The sequence below is a fragment of the Plodia interpunctella genome, chromosome 4, assembly GCF_027563975.2.
Source record: "Plodia interpunctella isolate USDA-ARS_2022_Savannah chromosome 4, ilPloInte3.2, whole genome shotgun sequence".
Lineage (NCBI taxonomy): Eukaryota > Metazoa > Arthropoda > Insecta > Lepidoptera > Pyralidae > Plodia > Plodia interpunctella.
In genome coordinates this window covers 986511-997440 of record NC_071297.1, presented here as the reverse complement: position 1 = coordinate 997440, position 10930 = coordinate 986511, and the positions used below count along the sequence as shown (strand labels likewise).

Genomic DNA, 10930 nt, shown 5'->3' with positions numbered 1-10930 from the left:
TATTGTCCAATTTACGATAAAATTATATTAGATGAACCTTTGTTCCTGAAAATTTGTAAATAAACCCATGCATAATTTGAGTATTAAACCAACCGGCGGTGTCACAATTTGCGGGCGATTCCATTAATCAAATTCATGTTCAAAATACCTATGCTATGTATCACGATTTCAACAGCGTGGATCAATTTTGCACTGACGTGATGGAGGGAAGCTGGCGGCGGTCTCCTTTCCCACACATCTGCCTTCTGCCCCGGTATAAAGATGGGAAAATTGTATCTCCTTGTTTATTTTTGCGCCACGTACAAAACCGGCGACCGTCATACCAACACAGCGACTGTAAGGTCAAGTCAGCACTGTTAGTTTGAGAAACATCATTGTAAGCGAAGTCTATTTATTAAAATATGTATTAATTAATGTCTAAATGTGATACGTAGTTTTAAGTTAGTATTGGAAATATTTTCGTGTGCTTGTACTGCTAATAATGTTGTCAATAATGCTAAATTCTAAAAATCAACTTCCCTTAAAATATGTAAATATCTTGAAATTGTCTCAATGAGCCACTGGACTTCCTTGTCGAACTGGTTTCAATCTCTTCGTTGGTTTAATACTCAAAGATTGTTGTAAAATTGTAATAAGTTTCATTTTAATAGTGTCATAATATCAATGATAAATGTTAAATTTTATAGTAATTATTATAATTGCTCAAGTTTGTCAATGCGTTTACTTATAGTAAGAAATTGCTCAATCAAACCATTTTATATAGCCAGTAAACCGACTTTTAGCTACCAGTCAGACTGTTACATCCCGCTCCATTTTTCTGTTAACTAAGGGTGAGTTGCACCGTCAATTTTGACGTTGATTTTAATCATAAAAATCGGCCCAATCGTTTCTGAGTATTCAAATATTTACCCTTTATAATTACGCAGAACATTAATTTATATTTTATGCTACATAATTATTTTAATTATATATTTTGTTGGATAACACTAGTTTCGTTACTCAGTTTCAATATAATTGAATAATTTACATTAAATTTATCTACCTATATTATAAACGAAACTGATACGAAAGCTATTATGCTAGCCCCACACTACCGCGGCCCAGTTCGCTGAACTTTTCAGATACGCAATGCATTCATTCACGTGCCAATCAGTCCAACTTCGGATAGTGTGGAGCCGGCAATATGTTGCATGTAATTTTTACACACTACGACAAATTGTTTATTGTTATATAAGAGTGTTGAATGATCAAATAAATGTTTAAACTTTTAACTGGTTTTATTTCGTAAAATCATTTCGAGACACTTTTTTATAAGTAATTTTAAATTATGCATGGTAATTTTTACATTGCACAAATTTTGTAAGCTGACTCGAATGATGAAGCTGAGTCAATATCCAAAGAGTATAAAAATGTCTAAATATGACAAAAATGTTTGTCCTCCCATACAAATTAGCCACTTTCCTAATCAAATCATATACTTTTTTGTTAATGTCAAAAAAATAAAATTTCATACGGAGCTTGTATTCCAACGATTTAAGTAGGTATAGTAAGAGTGACATTTAATTATTGTCTTTGGTTATTTTAAACACCTATATGCATTTAATTTCATACCTAGTCAAGTAGCCGATGCGATGGGGTGATCAATTGACCGGCCTTACTAAGTAAAGTCAAGTTATTACAGTGACTATTTATTTTGGAAGGAATTACGTTCCATGTATTGAGTATATTGTAAAAAAATGTGTTTGTTTGTGTGTGTGTTTTGTGCAAAAAATCCCTATCGTCCTATCGTTAATAAAAACAATTGAACAACAATAGAATCGTAATCCGAGCGCGGGAACTAAAAGGCTAATGGAAAAAACCGTTAATGAATGTTGTTTAATTAATTGTCTGTGCAGACCGTCAGCGCAATGCGTTTATTATAGATACAAATAAAGTATTACGTCTTTATTTCCTAACGGTGTAGGCAGAGCCAAAAGTTGCAAAACATGAAAGTCTTGTTTAATAATTATATAGGCTTACTGGTGAAAATTAGGCTAGCCCATCGCATATGGAATCTTACCGCACGCGCCCTTTCTAAATCTATGGAAACTTCAGTTTCCCTTTCCCTTGATTGACTTTTACAATCTGCGCAGGAGGAGAAGCACCAGGCACATTCTGTTTTTATTTCGCTCCAAGACGAGCATGGAAGAGAAGACGTGGAAGACTAAATTCAGTCAAGTAAAAACATCGCGTTTTATGAAAAGAAGAAATGTATTTGAAGAAACGTTTTACATCTAAATCTCGATATAGTATGCGAATAATTATGCCACTGCATCCTTATTATCACTTTTAGATCGAATGTAGATCTTATGCTCGTAACATTAAGATTCCAATTGAGTTGTACAAAAAAATAATAATACAGTTTATCTTGATTTGCAAGAGTGACCACACTTTCAATAAAAAAAATTCATCCATCCATATATGACCATGTACCTTATGATTAACTTAGCTCCAAAGTAAGTTCGAGACCTGTGTGATGAGATACTAACTCAACGATACTGCATATATTTTATAACATTATACATAAATTGATACACAACTAAGACCCATCTGAAAAAGATCGTTTTCCATCTTAACCACTTGACCGGGGGTCGTTTCTCTTGAGGTCCCAACCTCAAGAGTAACAGACCCTTAGGCCACAGAGGTCGGCAAAGTCCTACTCAAGGCGTAATATGGCGATATATACCTATATAAAAATAAATATTTAAGTAAAAGCCCACTTGTTTAAATTACACATTAAAGATACTCATTGAACAAATAAAAAATAAATTAAAAGAAAACCTGCTCCAATTGATGGTCATGGTCACCCTACACTCTTTGGAAAACCAGTATCATTGCACTTCAAGACGCGCCACTCGTGTTCGCTTCGTGTCAATTAGTCGCGCGCGCAGCATTCACGCAAAGAAAATGAGTGTCATTGAAATGTTAGCGTTGTTCTAAATTCAAAGTTTATGTGTGTGTGTGTGTGTAAAAATGGAGATGAGCAATAGAAGGTAAGCATTAAATACCTTTTTCATTCGTTATCAGATAACGTAACAGATAACTGTCTTATTGTGATTATAATTGTTTAGACATGTATATGTTTGCTACCCATTAGGTACTACAACACATTTTAAATCTCCACTAAGGATTGTCGTGTACAATGTCATTCACACGTGTTGAATGTCATTCATGTACATAAGATGTTACTATACCTACAATATTAGCGGCCCGTCCCGGCCTAGCCCGTGAATATTCATAAATCATACAATTAAACCTTTCTCAGGAACCACACTATATATTGGTGAAAACCGCATGAAAATCCGTGCCGTAGTTTTTGAGTTTATCGCGAATAGACAGACAGACAAACGCGACGGAGGACTTTGTTTTATACTATTTAAGGATAATAACTGGTATTGGGAAATCAATTGCCAAAAATGTATTTAAGCGATGCTCTGAGGCATGATTATAAATATAATTATATTATATAAAAAACTGTACAAAAGATTGTATTTTTAGCAAATTATTCTGATGTTATATTTATCACTAAAAAAAGGGAAAATTCTGTAATGTTACTCATTTTTAAATGGTTTATAATTATTAGCAAAACAATGCGATCAAGCATAGTTACGCATATAGATGTAGGAATTAAGATAACTGTCTGTCGATAATTCAAGTCGCCTAAAGGCATCTGACTTGACTACTTACGAATACCCACCGATATCTAGTGGCATATATAATAACTTAAACTGTCAACCAGTGTGCAGGTTTCCTCACGATATTTTCCTTTGTCGGAAGCAAGTGTAGTGAATGGAAATTAGGTACTATTATATGATTCAGATTGGTATACAAAGTCATTCGGCATGAATAGAATTCGAACCTAGGACCTTTCGATTACAGGTACCAATGCTTCAAATAAATTAAACTTAAAAAATTAACTTTATTTAAAACAAAGAACCAAAACTATCTATATGACTTAAAATAACTTACAAAACAACGTAACGTACGTTTCATAAGAACAATATTTATGTATGTGTATGCAACACATACATAAATATTGTTCTCACGAAAAACAGGTTTATAATATTTAAAATGATATAGGAAAATTTAGTACAATATCTTCCATATGTTTTTATAGCAGATATAATTAAGGTCTTATTTTGAATAGCGATGGTAGGAATTATAGAAAAATACGTATGGTTATCTCGAATGATTTTAAGAATTAGATGTTTACTCTGCATGACTAATCATGATCAACATTTTCAGTATATACCAACCCGCTGTTATAATAGCGTGTTATTCATAAAAAAGTTAAAGCATATTTCAAGGTTTATGTTTTGTCACTAACGCACTTTATAATATTTCGAATTGAAAGGAAAAGACAAAACATACTTGAGCTTAAAGTACGCTTTTATTTTTTATATACAGGGTTCATCATTAAGAATGGTCACTGGCCAGTGTCCCAGCAGTGGGGACAATTAATTGGATTCAAATTCAAATTCAAATCATTTATTCAGAAATTAGACCTTCACAGGCACTTTTTCTCGTCAATTTTTATATTTATAGTTATTTCTCACAAGCTACAAACTACTGACATTTCGGAACGACCACTGCTGAGAAGAAGAAACTGAACATTTGAACAGTGTTGGTCCCTATCATGCTAGATCGGCATACCATTATTGTTTCTTACAATGTTTTTTTCTAATAATATATAAAAGTACATAATGTACATAGTCAAGAGGTATATCAAAACAGGTTATGATTATGATCCGAGTGCTGATTATAATACATATATATCGATGTGAAACAACAATTAACTTACATAAAAATATATGAGAAACGAGATGACCAGTTCCCTCTGGCAGCACCTATTCCTTTGACAGCCATCGCGTAGCTCAACCATAATAGAGGGAACTTCATGGCCCGGAAATGGATGATGAAGTGGCGCGAAAAAAGAGACTTTTAGCCAGTAGGTTGTTGCAAGGTTGGTTGGGTTTAGATGCAAAGTAAACATGTCTTATTGACCGAGCAAGCGAAGCGAGCGAGGGGCAATTCGACTTGGGGCATAAATATTTTTTTTGTATACGTATGTCTGTAACGCGATAACTTAGGAACCGTTGGTCCAATTTTGATGAAATTTAAAAGGTATGTAGTATTTGTCAATAGAATTTTAAAGTTCGTGGGCCTCAAAATCGGTTCAGTCGTTTTTGAAATATTCACAATTTTGTATAAACTCATCAAAAATTTATTGTGTTCGCGAAGTTTAAGTTCGCGGCGAACATCTAGTTCTTAATTATCTAGTCTGCATTACAAAATTTGAGATAGCAATAAATTTTTTTCTTTCACGTGCAGCAGACCACGTGGTCTGCCGCACTTGTTACCTAATTTCTGGCGATAATCTGTATTTATTAGCGTCGTATCACGTTGCATGACGTTGTTGCGTGACGTTTCGACGGTCACCTAGGACACCGGGTGAAGTAGGCTTCGATTTATCAAAGTAAAACGAAAAACGCCTTTGTCACAACAAACAAAATTATTTTCGGTCGATATAATGGCGTCAACTATTGGTTTTCCTAATATTTACAATAAAAATATCAAAACAATATTTATCCTTGTCGGGATATTGTATGTCTATTATAAGGATGACAACCACGCTAATATTTTATGATATAAGGGTCTAATAATTGTTAGAAAACTTTTAAAATTAATTAATTAAAATAAATGCTTTAATATAATATGCTTTCAAATTAATTAATTAATTAAGTGTCAAGCTATTATTGTTGGTAGTGTTAGACAAGTAAGTAGGATAGACTTGAATACCGTAGCTCCGATTACGTACAATAATAATATCATCCCCTTCTCTAATTCTGTTAAAAATCTTGGTCTTCATATTGACGCAACACTTAGTTGGTCCACTCATATAGCTGAGTTAAGTCGCTCTATCACTGTCACTCTTCAACAACTCAACCGCCTAACAAACTTCCTCCCTTTAAAAACCAAAATAATGTTAATTCAAACTTTAGTGTTTCCGATACTTGTTTAAGCTGATGTGTGTTATCCGGATCTCAATCAGGACTTTCTCAACAAATTAGATCGTCTCATGAATAATTGTATTCGTTTTATTTTTTGTCTTCGGAAATATGATAATATTTCTGCGTATCGATCGGAGCTTAAATGGCTTCCTATCCGACAACGTAGACAGACCTGCGGCTGCTCTGCATTCTATTCTCAGTTATTTTGAACCCTCAAGCTCCTAATTATCTTAAATGTTGGTTCAAATATCTTTCTGAATCCCATGAACGGCAACTACGTTCTTCCAACTCGCGCCTCCTTTATATCCCCCTTTTCCGGACCTATTTCATGGCCAATTCCTTCGCACTCCAATCTTCACGACTCTGGAATGCTTTGCCCGCTGACATTACCATCTTAAACAGCAAATTTTCTTTCAAGAAAAGAGTTCATGCTCATATTTTCGACTCCTTTTCCTCCTGATTTTCTCTTTTCTGTTTAGCTTTTATCTGTATTTCTTGGACATAATTTTAATTATTTTGGTTTGTATGTATTCATATATTGATATATATGTAGTCTTATGTATATATGCTTTGCTATTTATATTTATATTTTATATATGTAGTTATTATTGTATTTTAGCATGTGGTAGTACTTATTTGTGTTTAAGATATTTTTGCGCCGCACAACTTTTTTCTGTTTCTCCGAATAGTTAGCTGGGAGAGAATGCTTATAGCATTAAGTTCGCCATTTGTTTATAAGTATGTTTTTACTTGGAACAATAAAATTTTATAAATAAAAAAAAAATACTTCTAGATTAATACAGTGGTTGTTTCAAAATGCTAGTTTGTAGCTTTGAGGAATACTGTTTAGTTTAGAATATGGTTTGAAGAAATGATATAGAAACACTGAAAACAATCTTGCCTCTGAACCAAGAGGTCCCGGGTTCGATCCCCAGTCGGGTCATGATGGAAAATGATCTTTTTCTGATTGGCCCGGGTCTTGGATGTTTATCTATATTTTGTATTTGTTATAAAATATAGTATCGTTGAGTTAGTATCCCATAACACAAGTCTCGAACTTACTTTGGGGCTAGCTCAATATGTGTGATTTGTCCTAATATATTTATTTATTCATAGAAAAACATAAGTTAAGGCGGTTAAGTTCTTAAGGAAAAAGAGAGATAAAACAAAGCTCTGAACTCTGATGAGTCAGTGAACTGGTTATAATTGACACTAAGTATTGCCAGCATGCGTCGCTACGAAAAAATGTCACCCTGCAAGTTATGTTAACTTGTCCCTGTGTTGTGCACTGCAAGATTTTAAAAAATAATATTACTTGCCAGTAGCTTTTCATGTGACTAAACTAAACACTGAATCTTGTGCAAAGTTCGTGACCTCTCGCGCTATCCGTCAATTTTATTTTTTATATAAAATCCATTCATAACATATTACGTTACGAAAGTTTCACCATTTTCGCTCCTCCTTGTCACAAATTGTCACATCTGGGATCAACCTTGTCGCTCAAGTTGGAACTGTCTGGAGGGATGGGATGGGAGCTTCTGATGAAGTGTCATCGAAGTGGCTAGATTTTGGCATGACGATAATTTGACACTACTATGTAGGCTTAAAAAATCTTAGAAATATCGATTTAAAGTTTAGGCTATTCATATCCCTTAGTATATCTGAAAGTAAATAAATACATATACGTACACTAGGACACACTACCTTCGGAACCCAGTTGTTTATTTTCTCTGTTTATATATATATTAATTTGAGTATATTGTATTTAATTTCTTTTTCCAGCGTCGAAGACGTCAGACTGACTCCGTCCCAAACACAGTCCACCATCACCCTACACAAGGACACACAGAATGATGAAGAATATGATCCATTTGAACACAGGACTTTACCTCACACTACATCGTAAGTTTAATTGTAGATTTGGACGAAATTACAATTATATGTGCAATAAACCAGGTTTCCCTACAAATATGTAAATTGTCACCTGTAGAGAGAAAACAATAAGTTTTTTTTTTACAATAATCAGAGGGAGTTTGTTGTCAGAGAGATCTTAAATATGTATCGCATTTAATGCGTGATAAAAAAGATCATGTCACCCTTCTCGAAAAACGTCATTTGACAAATGTGGGTCTCATAATTAGGCGCGGTTCCCTATTTTTATGCATACAATTTTATGTCATAATGTAACATGGCATACTTTTACTTATCATAATAATAGTTACGCACAATATTAATTTGGCATAATGTTTTAAGCACAATTTTTTTACGCATACCTACCATAAGCATAACAATTTTTAAGGATAATATTCTAAAGCATATTAGCGGCTTATGGGCGGTCCGAGGGCCACCCCGCCGCACCCTATGCAAATGCTTTATGCAAATCAAAATTACGGTAAAATACATTTAGCCTAAACTATAATTATGCCTATTGAAAAGGTATGCCAAAAAACATGTATGTCAAAATATTATTATGTCAAATAAATATATTCCTAACTCGTTATGCTAAATTAAATTAGGATAAAAAACTTATGCGAAAAAGGGATCCCATTAGGCGCAGCAAGAGCATCAGATTACAGTACATTTTCCAGGACTCTGGGCTCATTCTTCCACATGCTGAAGTCTTCCCTGGGGACTGGCACTCTGGCCATGCCAGCTGCGTTTCACCACACAGGAATCATCCCAGGGTGCATCGGGACAGCCATAGTGGCATTCATTGCTACTCACTGCGTACATGTTTTGGTAAGCTGCAATTTGATATTTATATATGACACTATAAAGCTTCAGGAATTGTTTAAATACTTAACAGTGATAACTGCATGTAAATCAGTCCTCGATGATGGAAGAACAAATTATATACATAAAACTTAATTTATAATAATGACTAGTGGCCCGTGCCAGCATCGCACGGATAAAACCCTAATATTCACCTAAACCTTCCTCATTAATCACTCAATCTATTGGTGAAAACCGCATGAAAATCCGTGCAGTAGTTCTTGAGTTTATCACAATCAGACAGACGCGGCGAGGGCTTTGTTTTTAACCCCCGACGCAAAAAGAGGGGTGTTATAAGTTTGACCACCAAGTGTGTCTGTCTGTATGTGTACGTGACACCGTAGCTCATCTGGGTAGGGGTCTGTCGACTATTATGCCGGCTCCACACTATCGCGGATCGCGGACCAGTTGCCCGAACTTAACGGAATCGGCATACATGCTTCAAAAGTCCGATTCCGAACCGATTTCAAAAGTTTTTTTCACTATTACAAAGGTACATTATTATACAAGATTGCTATAGGCTATATGTTATCTCAAAATTCCCACAAGAGCGAAGCCCCGGGCAACATCTAGTAAATAAATAAAATACTAATTTTCCAGGTGTCGACCTCGCGCGCCATTTGCAGGGAAGTTCGAGCACCTTTCATGACCTACACTGACACATGTGAAAATGTATTTAAGTTGGGTCCGAAGCGACTCAGACCTCTTTCTTTACATGTCAGGTAACTTTTTAATATTATTTACTTACTATAGAAGCGGTGGTGGTGTAATGGTTAAGAGGCCCGCCTGTGGATCGAAAGGTCCCAGGTTCGAATCCAACTCATATACTAATCTGACTCATGTATAGGTTATCCATCACTTGCTTCCGGTGAAGGAAAACATCGTGAGGAAACCTGCACACTGGTCGATTATCAACTTGTGTGTGAAATTGAGAAGGCAATGGAAAACCACGCAATTAACAGTGCCAAGAAAGCTGTGTATCATTCCACGTAATGACCACGATCCTCAGCCTTGAGGAAAACGACTATGAAGAAGAAAATAGAAATATTACTTGGCCACGAAATAACCCTGTGATTCATAAAAAAGTTTAAACATATTTTAAGCTAAAGTATGTTTTGTCACTATCGCACTTTACAAAATTTGGCATTGACAGAAAGAGACAAAATATAAGTAGTTACTTCAGCATAAAGTATGCTTTATCTTTATAATGAATAAAAGGGTTAAATTTATTATGTAGACAGAGTAAACTATAGACAGTGTCATATCTTTTCAGTCATACATGAGAAAAGCTTATTAGAAACTAACGGCCCGTCCCGGCTTCGCTCGAGTAAAAACATTAATAAATTATACCACTAAACCCTCCTCAGGAATCACTCTATCTATTGGTGAAAACCGTATGAAAATCCGTGCACTAGTTTTTGAGTTTATAGCGAATAGACAGACAGATAGACGCGATAGAGGACTTTGTTTTATAATATGTATACACGACCAGAAAGTCCAGAAACGGTACAGAGCGCTAATATTTTGCCCGTCTTCGTTTTACAACGCCTATATTGGATCTTTGTATGATCGTGACGTTGTATGGAACTGTTCTATGTGGGGTAGGACTGTGATATATAGGACTGATGTTCTTTTTATGGCAATTTATTCTTATTCTATTCTTAATTTTCTTTCTATTCTTAATTTTACAAAGCTTTGTTTATATATGGAATTGAATATAATTCATTACATGATAAAATAAAATATTCCGTCACGCCAAAAAATAAAGGTTTTCACTGTGTGAACGCTGTGACAGCTTTTGCGAGGCTCCATTAAAATAAATCAGGGAGATTATATATTCTCAACTTGAAGTGAATGTTAAATCAAAGTTACAATTACTGAATTATTGAATAATAATTGAATTGCAGACGTTTCGTCGACTGCGCCATGGCGGGGATGTGCATCGGTGGTACCAGCGTCTATGTGATATTCATCGCCTCCTCTTTGAAAGACGTGAGTTCTATCCATACTTCCATTACCAATTCTATGTCCACATGTCCAAGCTAATATTTTTAATGTTAAAGTCTGTTTAAATTTGGAATAAACATACTTAGTTAATGATCCGAGGT

At 34.8% G+C, this 10930-nt stretch overlaps 1 protein-coding gene across 3 annotated transcripts in view; it reads left to right on the top strand.

Moving 5' to 3' along the window:
• Positions 1 to 2864: 2864 nt before the first annotated feature.
• The window catches only part of LOC128669638 (proton-coupled amino acid transporter-like protein CG1139), a 31307-nt gene continuing 23241 nt past the window's right edge, over positions 2865 to 10930 (top strand). For all 3 annotated transcript variants that reach the window (XM_053744580.1, XM_053744579.2, XM_053744578.2), the window contains exons 1-5: positions 2865 to 3032; positions 7833 to 7952; positions 8639 to 8789; positions 9423 to 9544; positions 10730 to 10814. In XM_053744580.1, coding sequence (XP_053600555.1) covers positions 3013 to 3032; positions 7833 to 7952; positions 8639 to 8789; positions 9423 to 9544; positions 10730 to 10814 — 498 coding nt within the window. In that variant the 5' untranslated portion in view covers positions 2865 to 3012. The remainder of the gene's footprint in view (positions 3033 to 7832; positions 7953 to 8638; positions 8790 to 9422; positions 9545 to 10729; positions 10815 to 10930) is intronic.